Here is a 27,167-nt window from a genome sequence, read left to right as displayed (position 1 = left end):
TCTGATATGACATGTCTCGTTAAACAGGTATCAAGAGGTTATGAATTAAAATCAAACTTAGAAGGAAGTAGCAAAGATCTTTGCTGCCTCTGGTGAATGTACGTAGCGAGTACAGTTAGCTTTGCTAATCCACCAACAAAGCTAGCATGAAGCCGAGCAAATAACAACAACAACAATAAATATTTTCACACTGATTAGCATATTTCTTAAATATTTAATTAATTTAATTTGCTAGCTTGAGTTTTTTTTAATTTAAAGTTAATTTTTTTTAAACTCTTGAGACTATAAAAACTTGAACTGACTCTTAATCATTTACTCAAACACTGTTTATTTTACTCTGATGATGATGATGATGATGATGATGATGATATCAGTGACATTGAAAAGTCAGTTTATGATATCACTAGCTTTTATTGTTAAATGTATAACAAAAGTTGTAAAAGTTGATAGTGTGAACATAGATTTAATTCCATGAGCCAGGAGAAAACAAGGGGAGTAATAATTACTGAGCAAAACACGCAAGCTAGCTCGCTAACGTTAGCCAAGCTCGCGCATATACAATTCAATTCTTTGTTAAGTAGCAGATTAAGTCTGGTGTAATTTAGTGCTGGGTGATATGATATCGATATTGTGATATAATAATATCATGATATCAAGTATCATTGTTACCATTAGGTATCAGTGCTTTTGTGAAAATGATTTTTGTACAAATTGCTTCAGTTTACCTCCTTTACGTCATGAAATACCTAAATTATTTTTATAAACACGAGGTCATATTAAACATCCCCACAACCCGTGTAAATCCTGCTTTAATTATACATCCAATATTCAAATCTGTGAGAGAAATCCTTGTATGAAACTCAACTCATGAATATTTATGTTGTGTATTATTGCCCCTGCTGCTATTAGCCAATAGGAACACAGCAAATAGGAGTGTAGAAAGTGAAGGAGATCATGATTACGAAATACAGTTTGACAACATTTGTAAAATCTCATCCAGAAAATGATGAAGGACAACAATCTGGTGCGCCATCTGGACGCATGCGAGACGATGGGCAACGCAACGGCAATCTGCTCCGACAAAACAGGAACGCTCACCACCAATCGCATGACAGCCGTCCAGATCTACGTAGGAGATCAACACATGACGGAAATCCCAGAGCCGCAGCGTATTAACACACACACACTGGAGCTGCTCGCCAGTGCCATCTCCATCAACAGCGCCTACACCTCCAAGATCACGGTGAGCAGCTGCCACAAGCAGGAAGTGTTCAAATCCTGGGTGGGAATTTCTGGGCCAGATGTCTGTGACTTATCCCAGAACTGTTACTATAGCAACGTCATATCAGTGTTTACATCTTTACTGTTATTACTTTCAGGAAACAGGGACACTTGGACTGTGCAACAAACACACACTGCTTTAACATGATACAAGCACAGGTCAGTGTGAGACTAGCGTGAAGTTGGGTTGGAGATGGCATGAGAGTGATGGTCGGTCGGTTGGTTGGATGGTGTGAGGTTACTGAAGACTAGCATGGCAGTGTAAGGCTAGTAGGATATTAGCATGACGGTATGAAGTTACTGTAAAGTTAGCATGAGGTTGGTTTGAAGTTGGTGTGAGATTAGCATGAGATTCATGTGAAGTTTGTATGAGGTTGGTGTGAGGATGGAATAATTCTGGTCTAATGCTAGCATGAGGGTGGTGTGAGGTTGGTTAGATGCTAATGAACAGTTAGTGGGAGGTTGGTGTGAGGTTGTCATATGGTTGCTCTGTTTGTAAGGTTGAACTTTAGTATGAAGTTGGTCAAATTTTAGCACTTTTGTCTTCATTGAGGCTACTGTGCGATGGATGTGATGATGATGATGATGATGATGATAGTTTATTTCAAACATGTAAACAAACAATAAATAAGCAGAAAACAAGAAAAGCAAAACAGCATTTGCAACAAGAACCCATAAAAAGCCACTAAATTAGAAAATAAACTATAAATAATACAGGTAATAATAATATCAAATCAAAACAAAAGAAAACAAAACAAAAATACAAACAAGGACGCACTAAGCAGTTTTGAGTTTACATGTCTGAAAAGGGGGCGGCACGGTGGTGTAGTGGTTAGCGCTGTCGCCTCACAGCAAGAAGGTCCTGGGTTCGAGCCCCGGGGCCGGCGAGGGCCTTTCTGTGTGGAGTTTGCATGTTCTCCCCGTGTCCGCGTGGGTTTCCTCCGGGTGCTCCGGTTTCCCCCACAGTCCAAAGACATGCAGGTTAGGTTAACTGGTGACTCTAAATTGAGCGTAGGTGTGAATGGTTGTCTATGTGTCAGCCCTGTGATGACCTGGCGACTTGTCCAGGGTGTACCCCGCCTTTTCGCCCGTAGTCAGCTGGGATAGGCTCCAGCTTGCCTGCGACCCTGTAGAAGGATAAAGCGGCTAGAGATAATGAGATGAGATGTCTGAAAAGGAGTGGGCTGAAGTAAAAACTTATTTAATCCCAGCCCTCTTCTTTAGTCAATATAAATTGATTTATCTAGCTTCCTTTTATATATATATATATATATATATATATATATATATATATATTTACTTACTTATCCTCTTCATCCCGTGTGGGACATAAGGCTGTGAGTTTCCTCCACTGGGGCCTGTTCTGTGCTAAGGACTGAGCTGCATCCCAGGTGATCCCTATGGCCGCTAGATCTCTAGCCACAGTACGTCTCCATGTAGTTTTAGGACGTCCTCGTTTCCTCTTCCCCTTAGGGGCCCATTGTAGGGCAACTTTGGGGATACGGTCATCCGACATCCGTAGAACATGGCCCAGCCATTTTAATCTTCTGGTGGAAATTTCAGTAGACAGTTGTTTTGTGTTTGTTTTTCTGTACAGTTCTTCGTTACTGATTTTGTTAAGCCAGTAGATATTACATATTCTACGCAGACAGTTATTGTGAAATACATCGATTTTCTTCATGTCTGACTTTGTAACTCTCCTGCACTCAGAACCATACAACAGGATGGACTTTACGTTGCTGTTATAGAGTCTGAGCTTTGTTTTTAGGCTGAACGATTTAGACTTCCAGATGACACGGAGGCGACTGAAGGATCCTCTAGCTTTGCCAAGTCGGGCCTGAATATCCTTTTTTACTCCATTGTCGGCACTCATGACACTGCTTAAGTATGTAAAGTCTTCCACACACTCCAGAGGCTCTCCATCAATGCAAATTGGAGGCACTGTAGGTGTGTTAGTGCACATTACTTGGGTCTTTTTCTTATTGATGTCCAGTCCAGTTTGTTTGGCATGTTCATTTAGTAGGCTGGTCTTTTCCTGGAGCTGGTTATGTATGGAAGCTAAGGCTGAGAGATCATCAGCAAAATCAAGGTCTTCAAGGTAGGTAGTGGAGCTCCATTTAATACCTCGAGGACAGTCAGAAGTTGTTTCCCGCATCACCCAGTCAATCACAATTACAAACAGGATGGGGGAGAGGATGCATCCTTGCCTTACTCCAGAATTGACACTGAACGGTTCGCTCAAACTGTTTTCAAGAATTACACTACATTCAAAGTTTTCGTAGAATTTCCCTATGATAGAAACGATTTTGGATGGTATGCCATATGTCCTTAAGATTTTCCACAGACTTTCCCGGTGAACGCTGTCAAATGTCTTTTTGAAGTCAATAAAGTTTATGAGTAGTGGGGGGTTCCATTCTATACACTGTTCTATGATGTTTCAAAGGGCAAAGATCTGGTCTATACAACCTCTTCCTTTACGAAATCCTGCCTGTTCCTGTCTCAACTTGGTGTCAATGGCAGTATCAATTCTCTTAAGGAGAACTCTACAGAAGACCTTACTCGGAATGGATAGGAGTGTTATTCCTCACCAGTTGTCACAATTGCTGAGGTCACCTTTCTTTGGAATTTTAAAGATAAGGCCCTTAGACCAATCATCCGGAATGGTTTCATGTTCCCAAATCTTTGCAAACAGATCAGTAAGTACAAGAGTGGCTGTGGCACAATCCACTTTCAATAGTTCTGCCTGTAGTGAGTCAATGCCAGGTGCCTTACCATTCTTCATTGCCCTAATGGCTGCCTCTACCTCGGCCTGGGAAGGCGGGCTGCTGTCAATGGTGTCATCATCAGAGGGTTCAGAGTCTACGGGTTCGTCAGGGTCTGGTCTATTAAGTACCTCTTCAAAGTGCTGTACCCACCTTGCTGCTTGTTCCCTTTCAGTTGTTAACATTTTGCCCTGCTTATCTCTGATTGGAACAGAACTGGTGGTGTTTTGGTTACATAACCTTTTGGTGATCTTATACACTGTACTCAGTTCCCTCCTTGATGCAGCATTTTCAGCTTCACTGGCCAATTCCTCCACGAAGGCTCTCTTATCCCTACAAGCACTTCTCTTGACTTCTTTATCCGTTGCCCTATACTCAGCCTTTACATGTTGTATCTTAGTACTGAATAATTTACTTTTCATGTTCCTTTTGTCATCTATTTTGTTCCAAATCTCTTGTGTTATCCACTCTTTGTCTTGCCTCTTTCTGAAGCCTAGGACACTTTTTGCCGTGTCTCTGTACACTGTCATAATAGTGTCCCAGGTTGTTTCCACAACATCCTGGTTCTCTGTGTCTTCTGTGTTTTCTAGGGCTTTGAAGTTGTTTCTAAGTTCAATGGCAAACTCCTTCCTGATTTCGGGTACACGCAGTTTGTGGACGTCATATACTTTGCGTCTTTGTTTGGTGGGAGGTATTGCCCTTAGTTTCAGCCTGACCTTGGCTACCACTAGGTGGTGGTCACTGCCAACATCAGCCCCACGGTAGACTCTGACATCCAGGAGTGATCTCTGCCACTTCTTATTAATAATAATGTGATCAATTTGGTTTATGGTATGCCCATCTGGGGACATCCATGTCAGTTTGTGAATGTTTTTTGTGAGGAAAGATCATCCCTCCAATTACGCACCTATTACTAAGGCAAAGGTCAACTAATCTTTCCCCGTTGTCGTTAATGACTCTGCACCCATGTCGTCCCATTGCATACTCCCTTCCAGAGTTATCGCTCCCAGCTTTGGCATTCATGTCTCCTGAGATTGCCCGTTGCAACTGTTCGTACCATTCATCTTTTGCCTCTTCTTCTGCTTCATTTGTGGGAGCATAGCATTGCAGGACTGTTAGCCTACAGAACCTAGAATCAAACCTGCTCTAATCAGCCTGTCGCTAATGGGCTCCCACTCTAAGAGAGATTTTGTTGTTTGTTTGTTGACTAACAGAGCTACACCGTTGGCATGTTGGCTGTCTTTGCCTGAGTAGAGGATAGTTACGCCATCACTAGTTGCCTTGCGCCCTGAGCCAGTCCACCTACACTCGCTTACACCAAGTATGTCTAAGTTGTAGTTTTGCATTTCTCTACTGACTTGTGCTGTTTTTGAGGTTTCATACATTGTATGCGCATTCCATGCTCCAATAGGAATTGTACTTTTAGGGCCGAGGAGACTCCAATTCAAGCTTCCGGCTTCCTGAGGGAGGCTTTCATCGGGAGCTGTCATGGTGCCTGCATGTTGGCTAGAGCCTCCTCTCTGGCCCTGGGATCTGGTTTCTCTCACAGTTTCAATAACAGGTGTAAAGTTTTACAAGATGGGGTTGTTGACCCCATGCCAACCCCCAACCTGGAGGATACATACATATACACTGTATATTACTTATTATTTCAACTATTCACATATCAATTCTCTATGACTATATCATATAATAATTATATACAGTGGGGCAAAAAAGTATTTAGTCAGTCACCAATTGTGCAAGTTCTCCCACTTAAAAAGATGAGAGAGGCCTGTAATTTTCATCATAGGTATACCTCAACTATGAGAGACAGAATGAGAAAAAAAAATCCAGAAAATCACATTGTCTGATTTTTAAAGAATTTATTTGCAAATTATGGTGGAAAATAAGTATTTGGTCAATAATAAAAGTTCATCTCAATACTTTGTTATATACCCTTTGTTGGCAGTGACAGAGGTCAAACGTTTTCTGTAAAGCTTCACAAGGTTTTCACACACTGTTGCTGGTATTTTGGCCCATTCTTCCATGCAGATCTCCTCTAGAGCAGTGATGTTTTGGGGCTGTCGCTGGGCAACACGGACTTTCAACTCCCTCCAAAGATTTTCTATGGGGTTGAGATCTGGAGACTGGCTAGGCCACTCCAGGACCTTGAAATGCTTCTTACGAAGCCACTCCTTCGTTGCCCAAGCGGTGTGTTTGGGATCATTGTCATGCTGAAAGACCCAGCCACGTTTCATCTTCAATACCCTTGCTGATGGAAGGAGGTTTTCACTCAAAATCTCATGATACATGGCCCCATTCATTCTTTCCTTTACACGGATCAGTCATCCTGGTCCCTTTGCAGAAAAACAGCCCCAAAACATGATGTTTCCACCCCCGTGCTTCACAGTAGGTATGGTGTTCTTTGGATGCAACTCAGCATTCTTTCTCCTCCAAACATGACAAGTTGAGTTTTTACTAAAAAGTTCTATTTTGGTTTCATCTGACCATATGACATTCTCCCAATCCTCTTCTGGATCATCCAAATGCTCTCTAGCAAACTTCAGACGGGTCTGGACATGTACTGGCTTAAGCAGGGGGACACGTCTGGCACTGCAGGATTTGAGTCCCTGGCGGCGTAGTGTGTTACTGATGGTAGCCTTTGTTACTTTGGTCCCAGCTCTCTGCAGGTCATTCACTAGGTCCCCCCATGTGGTTCTGGGATTTTTGCTCACCGTTCTTGTGATCATTTTGACCCCACGGGGTGAGATCTTGCGTGGAGCCCCAGATCGAAGGAGATTATCAGTGGTCTTGTATGTCTTCCATTTTCTAATAATTGCTCCCACAGTTGATTTCTTCACACCAAGCTGCTTACCTATTGTAGATTCAGTCTTCCCAGCCTGGTGCAGGTCTACAATTTTGTTGCTGGTGTCCTTTGACAGCTCTTTGGTCTTGGCCATAGTGGAGTTTGGAGTGTGACTGTTTGAGGTTGTGGACAGGTGTCTTTTATACTGATAGTGAGGTCAAACAGGTGCCATTAATACAGGTAATGAGTGGAGGACAGAGGAGCCTCTTAAAGAAGAAGTTACAGGTCTGTGAGAGCCAGAAATCTTGCTTGTTTGTAGGTGACCAAATACTTATTTTACCGAGGAATTTACCAATTAATTCATTAAAAATCCTACAATGTGATTTCCTGGATTCTTTCCCCCCATTCTGTCTCTCATAGTTGAAGTGTACCTATGATGAAAATTACAGGCCTCTCTCATCTTTTTAAGTGGGAGAACTTGCACAATTGGTGACTGACTAAATACTTTTTTGCCCCACTGTATCTCCATATGTCTACACATAAGTTTACTACTAATACCACGCTCACAATGGAGAACAAGATAAAAACAAAACAAATAGACGATGACTCAAAAAAGAACAAAATAAAAAAAAATACACAGTAAACAGCCAGTTATGATTAATTCCCTTCATCCTTATACCTTGTGAAAATCAAATTTTTGTACATCTTTTTAAACCGCTTCATGTCTGGACATCCCTTGAGCTCCTCATTCAAACTGTTCCACTGCTTCACCCCACAAACGCAAATACAAAAACTTTTCTTGGTTGTGCGCACCCTATAAATTTAAATAAACCCCTTAAATTATAACTCCCATCTCTTTCAGTGAACAGTTTTTGAATATTATGTGGTAGCTGATTATTGATGTGATTATTGTGTTGTATGTGAGGTTGGTCTAATGTTAATGTGGCGTTGATGTGAGGCTGTGTAACTTTAGCTAAAGCTGATGTTAGCATGACTTCAGGGTGAGTTGAACATTAGCTTGAGTTTACTGTAAGTTGCTCACTGAGTCAAAGATCTGACACAAGAACACACTTTCTAACATGAGGCACAGGAATTATATAGATAGTTCATAGTAGTGGACCATATGAAACATCTCTTCATTCTGTTCTCTCTCTCTCTCTCTCTCTCTCTCTCTCTAGGCAGCAGAGAAGGAGGGGGGTTTACCTAAGCAGGTAGGGAATAAGACGGAGTGTGCACTGCTGGGTCTCGTTCTGGATCTGAAACGTGATTATGAGTCTATACGGGAGCAAGTTCCGGAAGAGAACCTTTATAAGGTCTACACCTTCAACTCCGTCCGCAAGTCCATGAGCACCGTCATCCAGCTCCCAGACGGACACTTTCGCATCTACAGCAAAGGAGCGTCTGAAATCCTGCTCAAAAAGTGTGTGTGTGTGTGTGTGTGTGTGTGTGTGTGTGTGTGTGTGTGTGTGTGTGTGTAGGGCGGGATCATTGGTTATCCCTGTATTTACTAATAAACTAACAATAACCCTGAATGAAACTTAACTCAAACCAGGGGTGGATCCAGACTGATGCAACTAATGCACGTGCATCAGTCAGAAATATATGTGCACCACTTGGCACTGGCCACTGAGTGTTTGTTTACTTTACCGCTAGCCGGCTACATGGGCTATAGCCATGCTCAACCAACAGACCAATGGTTCAGGATCCGACCCCCTGTGGTAAGCGGTGATGTTTACCTGACCTAATTACTTGTATTCTCATAATCATTTGTATAGCATGACCTGAGACACAGAATCTAGGTCAAACCAATAAAATGCTCCAGAAAGAGGTCGAAAATCAAAATTCGCCGCAAATAATGGGCTGAGATGCAGTCGTAGAGGGGCGAGCCTGGGCTGTTTCGAAAGGCCTCAGGGAGAGGGAGGTGCCTGTAAAGTTTGGCAGGGCTCCGACTTTCAGTGGCTGAGTTATGAATTTTTAAATCCCAGCGTGCGCACATGGCTGGAGCCAGGGCTCATATTAAAGTTTTCAGTGAGCCACGGTCACACGGGGGGTTATGGGTGCGAATAGCAGGCTGAGCCACAGTCATAGTGGGCCGTGGCTGCCCTCTTCGGAAAGGGCTTGGCATGCTGTACGCACCTGTGAAAATCCAGAGTGATCTGGTAAAATTAGTGAAAATATTTCTGCAAATGTGCAGATTCTGTCAGATTCTTGAGCTGGATCCATCCCTGCGAACCAGGGCCGGCTCTAAGTCTTTGACTGCCCTAGGCGAGATTGAGTTTTGGCGCCCCCCCCAAGGGAAAAAACCTCTTATAACATCTAAATAACACTTTAATCTAATCACTCTATTCTATTACTATTAAACAATGTACGGTGCATGGACAATAAACAAGAAGTCATTTTTATCTTTTTCATTATTGTTATTATTGTTATCATTATTAACATAAAGTGTCACAAAGTAAAATGACCACACAAATTCAATACATATCTCCATATAATGGGCAAAAACTCTTCCGCACCCTGTTCAAAGTGTAGTGCATGGACAATAAACAAGAAATTATTTTTAGTTTCTTTTTTGCTATTAAAAGTTGTCATCTCTGAAGAATTAACAAATTAAATGAATAAAAAAGTCTACATTTCTAAATTGTGCAAACTTAAGCACCCTGTTAGGACATCAATGGGCTGTATTTTCAAACAAAAGTGCTATTATGGGTACTTTGTTATTGAAGTCTATTGCTGTTTGCATCTCGTTAGCTAGGCAGACATTGATTCAGGTGTCTAAAATATTAATTTGCCACTATAATGGTTGATATGAGAGATTAGATCAGACTTACGACTTCGCTCTATTTGTTTCTTCCTGTAGCCTTCGTTTGCGCCCTTGCGCACCCGAGAGTCTGGATTTCTTCATTTAAGCACTTGTAGTCTGGGCTACTTTTTGCAGTGGATAGCCATTCTCATTCCCCGATGAGCACCGCTCCCCCCGCCCCCCTTATAACCTATCATTGTGCATTTTTAGTAGGCATAAGGAAATCACCAACCACTACTGTGTAGGCTACACTTGTTTTTCAACCTTTTTGAGCCAGGGCGCACTTTTTCAATGAAAAAATCTCAAGGCACATCACCAATAGAAAATGTTGACTGAAACTAAAACGCTGTTGCCAATATTTACAATATACAGTCATTCTATAATTTTCCACGGTACACTTGGTGATCTCTCATGGCACACTAGTGTTCCGCGGTACTAGAGTTCGGCAGCACAGTGGTTGAAAACACTGTACACCACTGATGCACTTGGTAACATCTCCATTCAATAACTCCATCCCTCCTTTTTGGTGGGGTTTTGGTCGCCCTTGGCGCCCCTGGGCACACTTTGCACTTAGGCTATTACATGGCCAAAACAGAGAATAGCCGCGGATGCGCACTTGCGCGCCCGAAGACACACTATAGACAGGGCGAACCACTGTTGAGCGCTTATTGTTTCATGATTAACAACCACCACCCCACCCCACCCCGCTTTTTTTGACAAATCGCACCCTGACTACATGCTTTGCTGTACAATTAAATTAGGCTAAGACATTATAATGCTGACTCATTTTCAGAATAGTGGAAGTCATAATTTTTCTCCCCCCGTTTCTGCGCCCCTGGATGGACGCAGCGCCCTTAGCATTTGCCTATATTGCCTATGCCACGGGCCGGCTCTGCTACGAACCGTATCTAATCCTGATTAATCCCCTACAAAACTAACCTGGACTAATTTAATCCTAACTAATTGGGATGATGATTAAGTTATCTCTGACTGAGTGAGTACAAATCCAAAATAAATAGATTTTTATACCTCACTAACTTGACGAACTGTATCTAACCCTCCCTTGTAAAATAAACCTGAACTAAATTTAATCCTAACTAAAGGATCTCGGATTGTCCGAGCACTAACCCTAACCCTAACTCTGGCTGATCTAACCCAGACTAAATTAACCCAGTCTTTATTAACCTATGTTAAGTTCTCCTTAACTAATTTACCTGTGATTAATCTGGACCAGGCTAATTTATTCCTAATGCTAAATTATCTCTGCCTCTGTGTCACGCATGAAACACATGCCTCTGTGTTTCCTCTCTTTCTGTAGATGCTCTTCCATTTTGTCCCAGAGTGGTTCTGCTCGTCCTTTTGGACCTCGAGATCGTGATGAAATGGTGAAGAAGGTGATTGAGCCGATGGCGTGCAATGGCCTCCGTACGATCTGTGTAGCGTATCGCGATCTTCCTAGTGATCCGTTGCCGGAGTGGGACAATGAAGCTGAGATCATCAGCAGCCTCACTTGCATCGCTGTAGTAGGGATTGAGGATCCAGTTCGGCCCGAGGTGAGCAAATTAAAGAATTTAATTAAAGATTCTTCAGGAAAAGCAACCTGACTGCATTTTCAACTTATATTATATAGTTTAATTGTAGCCAGCTGCTTCTGATTGGTCAGTTTACTATGAGGCTTGTCTCTCACTGTCCAATCAGGTTCCGGATGCTATCAGGAAGTGCCAGAGGGCAGGAATCACGGTGAGAATGGTTACAGGAGATAACATCAACACAGCGCGTGCCATCGCTGCAAAATGTGGCATCATTAACATTGGAGACGACTTCCTGTGCATGGAGGGGAAAGACTTTAACCGGCGAATCAGGAACGAGAAAGGAGAGGTACAGTGTGCTGTTAGCCAATCAGACGCTATTCTCTGATGTTAGTAAGCAAAATGCAACTATAAGCTCCACCTCTCAGATATCAGAATTTTTTTAGTTGTGTAACAGAATGGAAATGTCATTTGAGATGTTAGCTGTCACCAGCCAATCAGATTGTTTTATTTGTTCCTTGATGTTGTATTTTTTATTCTTGTATGAGGAAATCATTTGTGTTTTTTATCACAGTTCTAATGGCGTTTAATTAATTAGCCATCACATTAATGAGAAACCCAGAGTAGAACTTGCGGAGATGTTGGTGTAAACACTGGACTCTAAGTCCCAGAATGCATTGCAGCTATTTGAAGCTGAGTTGAAGCAGAGACTTGGTTCGGTTAATTAGTGAGCTATGAGGTGACGAGAATGAAGGAGTTGGTTGAAGTTTTGGAAGCTGATCTTTTCGAGCAGAGTGTACAGATAAGGAATTAAATGAGCTGGACCGACTAAAGGACTAAAGTGCTGCTGCATCACAGTCTTTATGTAGAGATGAAGCAAGGCTACATTCCTAGTCAAAAGGCATTATGGGCGACATGGGAAACCTTGGATGCTGTTCAAGATCCTGTGTTAATTATAAACATTAATATGCAATTAGTTTTTACTTTAATGAAATAATTGATATCATATTCATCACCACAATAAGACAGTGTGGCAGTGGGGGCGTGGTCAAGCGTCGGTCTGTGAACAGAGGGTGGAGTCAGGGAAGGTAAGTGGCAGAATCACTACACCTGATGTTAGTTAACCTGTGTTTGTGTGTCTTCCCCAGTGACCACGCCCTATAAAAGGAGAGAGAGAGCAGAGGAAGGGAGCTCTCTCCCCAACCAGACAACTTATGTGTGTGTGTGTGTGTGTGTGTGTGTGTGTGTGTGTGTGTGTGTGCTGGGAGAGTGTAAAACACACTGAAAAGTGAAAAATAAAGAGTTTTTGGAAACTCAGTTCTGGCCTGCCATACTTCTGTGCTCCACCCACCCTCTCAAAGTTCTACAGTGGTGCTGAAACCCGGGATCGGAGTACAGATGAGAACAGCCCCATGGAGTCCTCCCCCTTCGCGGACCTAATCCACGCCTTAGCCACGGCCCTGTTGTGTCAGCACCAGGGCCTCGAACCTTTGCTCTTGCTCCTTTCGGAGGGCGACCAGTACCTGGTGCTGGCTCTTTTGGGCCATGGCGAGGGCGTGGATCAGTTCCGCAAAGTGGGAGGACTCCATGGAGCTGTTCTCATCTGTGCTCCGATCCCAGGTTTCAGCACCACTGTAGAACTTTGAGAGGGTGGGTGGAGCACAGAAGTATGGCAGGCCAGAACTGAGTTTCCAAAAACTCTTTACTTTTCACTTTTCAGTGTGTTTTACACTCTCCCAGCCACACATACACACACACACACACACACACACACACACACACACACACACACACACACACATAAGTCGTCTGGTTGGGGAGAGAGCTCCCTTCCTCTGCTCTCTCTCTCCTTTTATAGGGCGTGGTCACTGGGGAAGACACACAAACACAGGTTAACTAACATCAGGTGCAGTGATTCTGCCACATACCTTCCCTGACTCCGCCCTACGTTCATAGACCGACGCTTGACCATGTCCCCGCTGCCACAGACAGTTTATTTTATATCCCTCTTATAACTCATTCACATGCCTGTGATTATATAACACCAGAATGTCAAGGACTTAGTCGCTCATTTGTCCTGCCATCAAAATAACCATGACGACCAAAACATCAAACAGAACTGAAATGTGACGATGTGAGAGAGAGAGGACCAACCTCCATGACAAACTGCTTACAACAGGAACATCAACAAAGGACTAAATTTTGTTCCCTGAGGGAAGATCGACCCAAAACATCAATCAGAACTGAATTCGCATGATAAATGAGAGATACAATTCTAGTCAGAAGGAATGTGTTAAGTGACTTAATGACTAATTTGTTTGCAAGAAATTGAGAATACAATGACCAAGTGTTGTGCAGAAGGTCGAGTTCTTTCAAATAAAACAATCAGAACTGAAATCTATTGAGAACTGAGGGAGGAGATATGATTTAACTGAAAATAAACAAAGTTGTAAACAAATTGTTTACAACAGGAAAATCAACAAACAAACAACCAAGTCTTGTTCCTCATGGGAAGATCGACCCAAAACATCGATCAGAACTGGAATCGGATGAGAAATTAGAGAGATACAATTCTATTGAGAGGCCTGGAAAATTCGTTAATTTGGCCTAATTACCAAAAAATTTGACAAAACAACGACCAAGTTTTGTGCGGCGTGATGAGTTCTTTCAAGCAAAACAATCAGAACAGAAATCTGTGGAGACTCGACAGAGGAGATACGATTTAACTGAATTGTGGATGACGGATGCCACACCATGGCAACAACTCATCGGCCTCATGGTCAGAAGCGCTAATAAGACCATTTGAATGACATTATAAAGTCCATCCATCCATCCGTTATCTCTAGCCGCTTTATCCTGTTCTACAGGGTCGCAGGCAAGCTGGAGCCTATCCCAGCTGACTATGGGCGAAAGGCGGGGTTCACCCTGGACAAGTCGCCAGGTCATCACAGGGCTGACACATAGACACAGACAACCATTCACACTCACATTCACACCTACGGTCAATTTAGAGTCACCAGTTAACCTAACCTGCATGTCTTTGGACTGTGGGGGAAACCGGAGCACCCGGAGGAAACCCACGCGGACATGGGGAGAACATGCAAACTCCGCACAGAAAGGCCCTCGCCGGCCACGGGGCTCGAACCCGGACCTTCTTGCTGTGAGGCGATAGCGCTAACCACTACACCACCGTGCTGCCCCACTTTATAAACTCATTAATGCTAATTATCTCTTCTTTCCAGGTCGAGCAGGAACGCATCGACAAGATCTGGCCCAAACTCAGGGTACTGGCTCGCTCATCTCCCACAGATAAACATACACTCGTCAAAGGTATTCACACACACACACACACACACACACACACACACACACACTACAGTCTTTAACTTCACGTCCTTCATCTTCTAAATCCATTTTTATAGCTCTTTTACAAATAGAAATGGCCACACAGCATCTTTATAGAAATCAGTATTTATATCTTGATCTTGATCCAAGATTCTTATTTTTGTCCCTAATTTTCTCCAGAACTGCAGGCAGAAAGTAGGCCTCGAAGCTGGTCAAAGACGTCATTGTCTAGAAATATCCATGTCGAAAGTCAAACAAACTTCAAACACAATCAAACACACTAATGTTTTGTGGCCAAATCTGTCTACAAATTTCCTCCAGATTGACAGAAAGTTTTGCTGGTTTTCTTATCACTCACTTGTGTATGTTGATCAGCGGTAATCAGCTGTAAACAATACATTTACATTTAAGCCATGCCAACAAAACAAAATAAAAAGCAAAACTCACAGAGAGCTGAAAATGAATCGAATTGCGACTAAACAGTGAAAGAGCGTCTCCTCGAAAATGCGGCTAAATCTTCCAACAATGCAGCTTAGCCACTGCACTGCATCAGCTACCACAGGCACGTCATCTTTTTAGAGGGTGCCATTACTTTTGTCTTATTTGAATTTATTTGTCCTAATTTATGGACTGTTTTGGAATTGTTTTGTTTCAATACATTAGTCAAATCAAATCAATTTATTTGGAGAGCGATTTTAACAATAGACATTGCCACAAAGGTATAAACATTGTCACGTAAAGGTTAAGAACAGTATACATTTTGCGCCGAGTGCAAGCAGGGACGCCGACAAAACTAACTATGACAGCATCACTAAAAAGGAGAGCCAGAAGGTAACACAGTCATGAGGGAGCCCTGGGGCATAAAGCAGCAGCCACTACACTGTCAACAAACCCGAGTGAATGTGTGAGAGTGGGGGGGTGACAGCATCCATACATCCCAGTTTAAATAAAAAACTATTAACAAAAGGCTTGACTAAACAGATATCTTTAAAGCCAAGACCTAAACACTGAGACTGTGCCTGAGTCCTGAACACGACCTGGAAGGCTGTTCCATAACTGTGGAGCTTTGTAAGAGCAGGTTCTCCCCCCTGACGTAGACTTCACTATTTGAGGTACCAACAAATAGCCTGCACCTTTTGATCTAAGTAGGTGTGGAGGGTCATAAAAGACCAGAAGTTCGCTCAGGTATTGTGGTGTAAAACCATTCAGTGCTTTAAAGGTCAATAGTAGTATTCATCTCATCTCATTATCTGTAGCCGCTTTATCCTGTTCTACAGGGTCGCAGGCGAGCTGGAGCCTATCCCAGCTGACTACGGGCGAAAGGCGGGGTTCACCCTGGACAAGTCGCCAGGTCATCACAGGGCTGACACATAGACACAGACAATCATTCACACTCACATTCACACCTACGCTCAATTTAGAGTCACCAGTTAACCTAACCTGCATGTCTTTGGACTGTGGGGGAAACCGGAGCACCCGGAGGAAACCCACGCGGACACGGGGAGAACATGCAAACTCCACACAGAAAGGCCCTCGCCGACCACGGGGCTCGAACCCAGACCTTCTTGCTGTGAGGTGACAGCGCTAACCACTACACCACCGTGCCATCCCAATAGTAGTATTTTATAATCAATATGAAATGTGATTGGGAGCCAATGCAGTGTGGATAATACAGGGGGGATGTGATCATATCTTCTAGTCCTAATAAGTAGGACGCGTTAGTATGACGTGACTGTGTTACATAAAATGTTCATTTAATTGGGGTGTAACTGAAGTAAATAAGTGATTTAAACTCACATTAGTGAGAGTTCTTAAATGGAAATTTATGTAAACTCGGAGGAGTAAAGTGTTTTTCTGAACTAACAGGATTCTCATGAATATATTCTCATATTTCTTGTGTAATCACTTTTACCTCTCTGAGGAGTGCACTCAGGCTTTCAGTGCTGACATTTATGGCCGTACTGCGACAATATTTTGTGTGTGTGTGTGTGTAGGTATCATAGACAGCACTATTGGAGAACAGAGGCAGGTTGTGGCAGTGACCGGTGATGGTACGAATGACGGTCCTGCATTGAAGAAAGCCGATGTTGGTTTTGCCATGGTGAGGAAAAAATCATTATAATAATAATTATAATCATATTTTTAATAATAATGAAATATACAGATACGTCCTAAAGCCTGTGTCCATGTCCGTGTATCTGATATGGACACAAGTGTTTTACTGGGAAAAACACCACTCGTATTTTTCATCCAAGCTCCATCCGGGACATGGAGAACCAAAACCGTGACATAAATCTCTATCTGTCACTCGTGAGGAAATCGATGAATTGTTTTCATAAATTTGGGGACTTTTTGTTTGTGAAATTCTCTCAAAATCTGTGTTTAACAAAGCAAACCTGGCCGCCATGTTTGTTTACAGATTATCCCAGTCACTCGCTAGCGCAGAAGTTTTACGTCTCTGACGTGTGATGTCATGTTGTCTTGACAACCATGCAATATCGTAAACCATATTCAAAGCTCATTCTCCATTGGGTAGCGTGACATAATACATGTAGGATAAGCGATATGCTAACAATATTGTATGCTATCAAACCAAATGAATGAAACCTGCTAGAAGGGAATAGAACACATGGCTTTATTCCGTCAAAAAAGTGTCCTGTATGGATAATAATTCCAAATATTTCACTCTGATGACGTCACTCCCAGTGTTTTCCCACTGACTAGATGTGTGTTATCAAAATGCCAAACCGGTTCAAGATTAAAATTCTTTTAATTAACTTGTGTATTTTTTTTGGATGTGTCCATATAATATAAAGAACGTTGCACGAAGGTGCAAAGATATGACGTTTACCTTCTTGTGTTGAAAATATTTTCACTCATTCGCTTTGCTCAGTAGTGAAATATACAGTCACCACTCGAAGCTTCATATCGTCACATGACCGTGTAATATCCACTATTTATTTCATGCTATTTTATTGTCTATGTAGCTTTCATTCAATAAAAACTGTACGTTTTAGAGTGTGTGTGTGTGTGTGTGTGTGTGTGTGTGTGTGTGTGTGTGTGTGTGTGTGTGTGTAGGGTATTGCAGGGACAGACGTGGCAAAGGAGGCATCTGACATAATTTTAACAGATGATAACTTCAGCAGCATCGTGAAGGCGGTGATGTGGGGCCGAAATGTTTACGACAGCATCTCCAAATTCCTGCAGTTTCAGCTGACAGTCAATGTGGTGGCAGTTATAGTGGCTTTCACTGGAGCCTGTATTACACAGGTACACACACACACACACACACTGTGTCGCACAGTCGCTAGAGCCATCATTCCCTCACCAGCTTGTCTTTTTCTCACGCATGAAGTTAATAGGACAAAAAAAATGAAAACGCAGCTTGTCATATTACTGAGAAACTGCACAGACGCATAAACTCCTCTGTCCTGAAGATGTTAAAGTTACAGCTTTACCTCTGACAGGAGACTCCTTATCAATTATTTGATTATACTTGTACAATCCGTTTGTGTGGAGTGTCTGTCATATGCGTCCTTGTGAATGAGCTGTTGTTATACAAACGATAACGTATGAGAAAGCGCACTGATTTAAACCTGTGATTTGCAGCTGGGCTACTGTGTGTGTTTGCAGGACTCTCCTCTGAAGGCCGTGCAGATGTTGTGGGTGAACCTGATTATGGACACGTTTGCATCTTTAGCTCTAGCCACCGAGCCTCCCACAGAGTCCCTTTTATTACGAAAACCTTACGGCCGAAACAAGCCGCTCATCTCCAGGACCATGATGAAGAACATCCTTGGACATGCGGTGTATCAGCTCATCATCATCTTCACACTTCTGTTTGTTGGTGTGTGTGTGTGTGTGTATGAGAGAGAGAGAGAGAGAGAGAGAGAGAGAGAGAGAGAGCATTTAAGAGAATTAAGAAGAAATTCTGAATAAATCATTGTTGCATCTCTATTGTAATAAATCCTTCTTGTTCTCCTCCTCAGGTGAGAAGATATTTGATATCGATAATGGCCGTGATGCTCCTCTCCATGCTCCTCCATCTGAGCATTACACCATCATCTTTAACACATTCGTCCTCATGCAGCTCTTTAACGAGATCAATGCACGGAAGATCCACGGCGAGAGGAACGTCTTCGACGGCATCTTTGCTAATCCCATCTTCTGCTCCATCGTACTTGGCACCTTTGCTATACAGGTCACATTTCGTGAACATTTCATTGACTGCAGTTGTGCTCATCTCTTTAAATTTTATAGGAACACGATTGTAAACAAAGCCGTGTGTGTGTGTGGTTTAGATTGTGATTGTGCAGTTTGGAGGGAAGCCATTTAGCTGTTCACCACTGAATGTGGAGCAGTGGCTCTGGTGTCTGTTTGTAGGAGTGGCAGAACTGATCTGGGGTCAGGTAATACTGTTTATTACATTTTATTTTTAAACACAAATCTCCTTAATTGCATATTTAACATAAAACAAAACATTTTTTTTGTTCATTGGTGTTTACTGCTATTTTGATTACAATATCAGGCATGTTTATGGACAAGGTTCGTCTTGGAAGACGACTCGATTGCACTATTCTATTACTAGGACAAAAGCTGGGGCAAGTGTTAGGTCTGGAGTTGTGACAGAACCTGGGACAAGAGCTGGGACAAATGTATAAATAGATACTAGGATAGAACCTGAGACTGGGACAGAAGCTGGGAGCGAAGCTGGGGTTTATTTTGTGACAGAACTGGGACAGCAGCTGGAGCAGAAACTGTAATAAAAGCTAGGATACAGATACAGGGGAATGCGCTGTTGCTAAAGAAGGCAACTGGACTTGCTTGAAATCCTTGAAGATGTTTCACCTCTCATCCCAAAGGCTTCTTCAGTTCTGTCTGACTAGTGGGGAGTTTCAGGTATTTATCCTCTAGTGGACCAAAAACAACCCTAAGGAGAGTTGTTGAGGTCACATGCGTTATTGACCCTGTCAGTCATCTTTAGGGTCACTGGAGGTCGGGAGTGAACAGTGTTAGCAGCCTTGAGAGTCGTTAGGGTGATCTGTGGGTCGTTGGCTCTCTCTGCCATCATGTGCATCATTGAAGTCAGCAGAGTCTTGGTGTGGATGTGTATTCAGTTCTCTAGGAAGTGTGCCAAGGACTGCATTGTAGGTGACTGATAAGTGGTGTCTCAGGCTACATCCACACGACAACGGCAACGAGATGTTATTTAAAAATATATCGTGTCCAAATGGGCAACGATCAGTAAAATATCAGGTCCATATGGCAACGCAACACTTGCTGAAAATGATGCAATACACATGCCATACCTCTAGGGGCGCTGTAAGACGGTCCCTTCGGAGACACCAGAACAATAGAAGAAGTAAGGACGCATGCGCATAAACTATTATGCGCGAGACTTCATATTAGCCACAAAGTCAGGAAAATCTGTTCGTAAAATTACATTATAATGACCAAATACAATGAAAAGTATTTTTCCAGTCTCACCTGTGAAAGGTAATCCCATGTGATCTCGTTTGGACGGCAAACCTGTTGGTACAGCTAAACGCAGCTAATCTTTAGTTTCCGCTTTGACCTATCCAATATGGCGGCGAGGATGACGTATGATTCTACGCGGAAGGCGGCGTCTTTAATGGTCCGGAATAAATTGAATGCTACACGTTGATGGATTAATTTGTTGTTTCTCACCTGTGAAAGGTAATCCCATGTGATCTCGTTTGGATGGTAAACCTGTTGGTACAGTTAAACGCAGCACATGAATCTTTATTCTCCGCTTTGACCTATCCAATATGGCGGCGAGGATGACGTATGATTCTACACGGAAGGCGGTGTCTTTAATGGTCCGGAATAAATTGAATGCTACACGTTGATGGATTAATTTGCTCTTCTACGCCCTTTTTGAGGAATGTATTGTAGGACTTAAACCAACATCTGAAGAGGTGAGATCGCTCCTTTTTTTCCCTATTTTTGCTGGCGGGATTGACTCTGCCCTAAGGGCTATTCTCTCTCTCTCTCTCTCTCTCTCTCTCTCTCTCTCTCTCTCTCTCTCACTTTGCACCATTACACAATAAATATTCACAGTGAAAATATTTTGTAAGCGCGTTTCATGAACCAAGTTATAGGATTTGTTGACAACTCGCATCGAGTTCGTTACACTTCTACCCGGCGTGAAGCACTCACAGTCATGTGGTTGTGACGTCATTGTAAACAAATCCGTTCTACTCATCCAGACGACTTCACAACGGCAACGTTGCCAGATCTTTCCACTCTGGAACCCGTTCTCAAAAAGATTGCGTTTTGGGCACCCAAAACGCCGGTGCCGTGTGGACGCCAGGCCTAAACGATAAGCAATTGTATCGGAGTCACCTGAATCCGTTGCCGTGTGGACAGGGCCTCAGACCACCTCTGTTCAGTGATGGTTGTTCCAGGTTGATGAAGATGGCTTCTTTACTCCTTTTTCAAGCCACTGGTCTTCTCTGGCTAAAATGTGTACATTTCAGTCTTGAAACAAGTGTCTTTTGTTATTGAGATGAAGATAAACTGCAGAGTCCTGGCCTGAGGAACTGGCTCTCCTGTGTTGAGCAATGCGCTTGTGAAGCGGTTGTTTTACCTAACGACCCTCTAGGCTGCTAACACCATTCACTCTCGGCCTCCCCACTAGTCAGACAGAACTGAAGAAACCTTTCGGATGAGAGGTGAAATGTCTTCAAATATTTCAAGCAAATCCAGTTGCCTTCTTTAGCACCTATGGATTCACTCAACTCCCCTCACATTTTTCCTGCTGGTCCCTGGAATCAAACCGGTGACCCTTTTGGCCCAAGGCTACTTCTTTAACCTTCAGGCCATGGCTACCCCTCAGAACCTGGGGCAGAACCTCAGGCTGAAATAAATGCTGGGTCAGAAGTTGGGTAAGGAACTGAGACAGGATCTGGAGCAGCAACCAGAAGAGGAGCTGGGACAAAAGCATGTGGCAGGACCTAGGCTAGGATCTGGGCAGCAGCTGAGACAGAAGTTAGGACAAATACTAAGACAAAAGCTGAAGTAGGTGCAAGGAAATAACCTGGGTCAGAACCGGGGACAGTAGCTGGGGAAAAAGCTGAGGCAGGAGCAGGGATCAAAGGCTAACACAAAAGCTGTCCCAGCTCCTCTCCTGGTTGCTGCTCCAGATCCTGTCTCAGTTCCTTAACCAACTTCTGATCCAGGTTCTATTTCAGCTGGGGTAGAATTTGTAACAGCTGCTGGAACTAAAGCTAGGACAGGGTGCTAGGTCAAATACTGGGGCAGAAGGGCTCCTGAGTGGCACAACAGGCTGTAATACCAGGTAATATGAGTATTTTTGATCTCCAGTCATCCAGAGATCGCAAGTTCAAATGATGCCCCAGCAATCCATGGCTGGGAGCCTACAAGAGCAAAATTTGACCTGCAGAGGAGGAGTGGCATACTCTCTGTCCCCTGTCAATTACAGCAATATGAGCCAATCATGGGCATCTGTGAACTCATGTACTGTATATGGAAGTTACCAGAAAGCACATTCCTTAGAGTGTGTTAAGCTGCCCCTAGTGTTGCAAAAGCAGCAGTTTGAAAAGATGGAGGAAGCCTGTGATGACCTTTGCCCTTCTTGGTTGGTAGCTGTCATGTGATGGGGAAGATCTGTCTGGTGGGTGGGAATTGGCCATGACTAAATTAAGGAGGGAGCGGCACGGTGGTGTAGTGGTTAGCACTGTCACCTCACAGCAAGAAGGTTCTGGGTTCGAGCCCAGTGGCTGGCGAGGGCCTTTCTGTGTGGAGTTTGCATGTTCTCCCCGTGTCTGCGTCAGTTTCCTCTGGGTACTCCGATTTCCCCCACAGTTCAAAGACATGCAGGTTAGGATAATTGGTGGCTATAAATTGACCGTACGGTAAGTGTGAATGTGAGTGTGAATGGTTGTTTGTCTCTGTGTGTCAGCCCTGCAATGACCTGGCAACTTGTCCAGGGTGTACCCTGCCTCTCACTTATAGTCAGCTGGGATAGGCTCCAGCTTGCCCACAACACTGCACAGGATAAGCGGTTACGGATGATGGATGGATGAATAAATTAAGGGGGGACTGCTGGGGCAGAACTTGGGGAAAGAGCTGAAATAAAAGCTGGCACAGAAGCTGGGCAAGGGTGACACGGTGGTGCAGTGGTGAGCACTATTGCCTCACAGCAAGAAAGTTCTGGGTTTGAGCTCAGTGGCTGACAGGGGCCTTTCTGTGTGGAGTTTGCATGTTCTCCCCATGTCTGTGTGGGTTTCCTCCGGGTGCTCCGGTTTCCTCCCACTGTTCAAAGACATGTAGATTAGGTAAAAAATACCCAGCCAGTGGGGTTGCACAAGCCAGTGCATACTTAGTTCTGGTCCCAAGCCCGGATAGATTGGGAAGGGTTGTGTCAGGAAGGGCATCCGGTGTAAAACCTATGCCAAATCAAATATGCGGATCCAAATGATCCTCTGTGGCGCCCCCTAACGGAAGCAGAAGAGTAAAAGAAGAAGACAGAAGCTGGGTAAGGGACTAGGACAGGAAGTGAGTTCTGGGGCACTAACCAAGTCAGTAGCCTGGGGCAGGAACTGGGACAGAAGCTGGGGCATAGCCTGTGGGAGGAGCTGAAATAGATTTGGGACAGGCAGGAGCTGGTACTCAACCTGGGGCAGCACTTGAAGCTGGTGCAGAAACTAGGGCAGGATCTGCAATAGGAGCTGTAGTAAGAGGTGGGGCAAGAATTTGAATAGAATCTGGGATAGGACGTAAGCTGGGGCAGAAGAAACAGAAACTGGCAGAAAGGAGTCTGATCATGACCTGCTCATTTTACGTCTGGATTATTTGTCTGTGTTGACAGGTGATTGCATCTGTTCCAACGAATCAGCTGAAGTTTCTGAAGGAGGCAGGACTTGGGCCAGCAGCTGATGATATCACTGATGAAGATCTGGCAGAGGATGAGGAAGAGATTGATCATGCAGAGCGAGAGCTGAGACGAGGACAGATCCTCTGGTTCAGGGGACTAAACCGTATTCAGACGCAGGTGATGAGTTCAAGTCTCTGTCAGACGTTAATGTGTGATTAACTTGAGAGAATTGTTACTTCCGATACTACTTCCGTTTCTCATTGTGCGTGTGTGTGTGTTTCCTGCAGATGGAGGTAGTCAGCACGTTTAAGCGAAGTGGCTCATTTCAGGGCGCTGTCCGTCGCCGCTCCTCCATCCTCAGCCAGCTGCACGAAGTAACCAACACACACACACACACGTAGGTCTGTCAGCGGGGCGTGAACTCCATCCCTCCGCTGACGGCCAGGACACACACTCCAACACACACACACATGAACAATGACTTCCACACAATCTAGAGACCTGAACACTGCTGCCAAAAAGTGTGTGTGAGACAGAAGTTCACATTTCAGTCTTACTGTTTGTCTGTCACACTGTCTGTACTGTGTGTGTGCATCGTCTCAGGTTCGATCTTTCTTTCTTTCTTTCTTTCTTTCTTTCTTTCTTTCTTTCTTTCTTTCTTTCTTTCTTAACCTTATTCTCTCACTTCTTTCCTCTCTCACACACTCACCCTCCCTCTTTCTGTCTTCTCTCGTTATCCATTTCTGCTTTTCTTTCCTTCACTGTGTTGTGAAACAAAATAAGAAAAGATAATTTAAGTTTATTGTTTTTTAAATGTCTTAATTGTTGGAACAGGAGTTGGAATAACCGAGAAGAAAGTGACGGTTGTAAAGAGACGAGTGTAAACCTATAACCTGCACTTTTTTTTATCACCTGTAGGAATAAACGCATGCTTATCTGCTACCGCATCCTCATTTCTTACTTATTGTTGTTTTTCTTTTTTGTCCTCGATTCCTTTTTACAGTTAACTTCTTAACAAGTTGCAGTTTAACTTAAAACTAAGTTTCATTCATATACTGTCTGAAATTGATTCGATATATTTATTGTCTTTTTCAGTGCCTTATTGTAATCCGCCTTTTTTTCTTCTTTTAAACACTCTCACCAGGATTGTCGTAAACAACACCTTTGTTTTATTTCATCCGTTATGGGTTTTACACTCCAAACAACTACAACGTCATCACCAGGAAAATTATTTTAATGTAAAAAAATTGCATATATTGTTTGCATAAAAATTTGAATCACTTTAATACGTGTAAATTAAAAAGGCTCTGTGGAAAAAACAATTACCTTCAGACTGAATGTCTCTGTGGTGTGTTTGCTGTAAACTCTCTCCTCAGGCCTGATGCTTCAAGTCATCGCTCAGTTCTTTTGGTCTAAACAACCATGAATATGAGTGTTAAATCAGTAAACTCAGTGTTCATCCATCTTTTTAAGACGTGCAGTCTGATCTGATCTGTGGGACAGGGTTTGACTTGTGAATAATATGCATGAATTTATTTGATTGATTTTGTGTATCTGTGTGTGTGTGTATTTTGTGTGTATTTCATTCTCTGATGAGCTTTCATGGCTTTGTGTAACATGTGTCTCTGATGTAAGTGTGAACTGAGTTTGTGTGCACATTGTCTGTGTATTGTACACAAATGCCTTACACACACTGAGCCAAAGCCGGCAGAAGTAAATGACTGCTTCAACACTTTGCTTAATTTTTTTATGAACTTTAAAGCTAGACGGCCTTTCGATTTCATAAAACCGGTGAAATTTAGTTCCGTCTGAAATGTGGTGATTGTGATATCTGTTTATTTCTGTAATATCTCACAAAATATCAGGCCATTCTGTGGCTGGGAAGTTATTTAATTTGAGGGGATTAAAGCAAATAATGTGCATGAAATCGCTCGCTTCATGCAGTCAAGCAGACAGAGGAAGTCCGTGTGCGCATGCGCAGGTTTACCTTCTTCTTCTTTTGGGTTTTACGGCAGCTGGCATCCACAGTGTTGCATTACTGCCATCTACAGGTTTCCCTTTGAGCGTGCACTGACAGTTCCATCATTCTGTCGCTAAACGAACAGCTGATCACACCGAGGTGCTCGCTGAGCGCCAATATTTATTAGTTTGGTCCTGCGTTTCCTTTCCTTCGTATATATCATAACGCCTTTTCTTCTCGCTTTCTTTCCGTTACTGTAGTCGGTCTTTCACATTTCATTCGCACACTCACGTCCTCCATTTTTCTCTCCTGTTTCAAATTTGTATCCCACAATGCGTTGTGCGAACGGGGAAAGCCCACCACGTGATGCGTGACGTAGTATCTTGAATTGGGTCATGGTGAAGCAGGAAAAAATAGCGGAGAATTTAGGGTCACGTGGAGATAAATTCATTAATTGTTCTATTAGAAAAAAATCTAATAAAACTGGAAGTCTGTGATTCGAATTCAGTAGCTTTCAGTCACTAAACAAAAATAATTGGGTGTCGGGGAAAATTCTTTTTATGGCCTACACTTGAAAAATCTGAAAGGCCGTCTACCTTTAAAACATTTTTGAATAATGTAAATGTGATTTTAAAAAAAATAAAATTAATTAAACATTAAATATTATTCTATCCCCATTCACTGGATATGAGCAATCGCACGCTCTGATTAGCTACTCTACTACTAGGATATCGACTCATATACAGTGAGTAGAGAAAAACAAAATGGTATTGCGTGGTATTGAACCAACCAAGGATGACATAAAAACTCTACGCGAAAACAAAACCCGAGAAATACAAAAAAATACCAAAAAAGCAACAAGATCTGGAATGAAAGTATTTGATGCTAGGAATGTATTTATCTTTTTTTATTTTTCAATAATAATAATAATAATAATAATAATAATAATTATTATTATTATTATTAGCGCATTTTTCACAAATTGCTCCTGTCTTTTTGCTGGTTTGTTTACATTCTAAGTGGAAATGATTTTGTTGGACATTTTGTATAAAGTTTTTATTTATCGAATTTGCAAAAAATAAAAATAAAGATGCATTGTTTCTCTAAATTCAGTGAATGTGGAGAGAATAAAACAGTTATTCCACTCAATCTTGTCCTACATGGCTAACAGACACCTCGGTGCGGCTATCAGCTCATGTATGAGTTGATTTCGTGGAATAACTCTTAATTGTCAGTCTGCTGTGAGAGATGCTCAAGGTCACACTTTGAATTCTACTCTCTTTTCTTCTTCCTCTGATCTTTTTTTTAAAACTCTCCTCTCCTGATTGGTTGATCCATAGATCCGAGTGGTGAGAACGCTCCACAGCTCTCTGTATGATGGAATGGAAAAATCGGACCTTCCTGACCCTGGTCTTGAGTTCCAAGCCCCGCCCGAGTTCATCATCTGCGACGCTGGATGCAGGATTCCGCTGATCGACGAGACGGATGTAGATGACCAATCAGAACGCTCCGATTACAACCACGTGACTCATCATCATCGTAAGAGTCCTTTGCGTTACCCTCATCGTCAACAAAGTCTCCCTGTGAAGCTCAACTGCAACAACAACACATCCGAGAGAAGAGTGTGCGTGTGACTGGAGGTCAAAGGTCACTCGTCGTACCTGTCCACGAGTCACACTGTGGAGATTTTATAGAATGAGATTTTATATAAAGTATTAAAATGAATTCTGATCATTTTCACTCCTGTAGACTGATTTCTTTGCTTAGCCGTGTTACACCTGACACACTGAACATGTCGACTTTTTGCTCTACTTGATTTTAAAGCCAATAAACTTCACT

General features: G+C 42.9%; 1 protein-coding gene across 1 annotated transcript in view; it reads left to right on the top strand.

Annotated features, from left to right (window-relative positions):
• The window catches only part of atp2b3a (ATPase plasma membrane Ca2+ transporting 3a), a 57,267-nt gene extending 30,305 nt beyond the window's left edge, over positions 1–26,962 (top strand). Inside the window, 13 exon segments of the mRNA XM_060930955.1 lie at positions 1,001–1,243; positions 8,010–8,251; positions 10,953–11,187; positions 11,333–11,512; positions 14,406–14,493; positions 16,503–16,609; positions 17,587–17,778; positions 18,142–18,355; positions 18,498–18,709; positions 18,810–18,917; positions 23,363–23,545; positions 23,656–23,769; positions 26,669–26,962. Of these exon segments, the coding sequence (XP_060786938.1) occupies positions 1,001–1,243; positions 8,010–8,251; positions 10,953–11,187; positions 11,333–11,512; positions 14,406–14,493; positions 16,503–16,609; positions 17,587–17,778; positions 18,142–18,355; positions 18,498–18,709; positions 18,810–18,917; positions 23,363–23,545; positions 23,656–23,769; positions 26,669–26,962 (2,412 nt within the window).
• Positions 26,963–27,167: the final 205 nt, after the last annotated feature.

Source organism: Neoarius graeffei, chromosome 10 (assembly GCF_027579695.1).
Source record: "Neoarius graeffei isolate fNeoGra1 chromosome 10, fNeoGra1.pri, whole genome shotgun sequence".
Classification (NCBI taxonomy): domain Eukaryota; kingdom Metazoa; phylum Chordata; class Actinopteri; order Siluriformes; family Ariidae; genus Neoarius; species Neoarius graeffei.
This window is presented reverse-complemented; position numbering and strand designations above follow the sequence as displayed.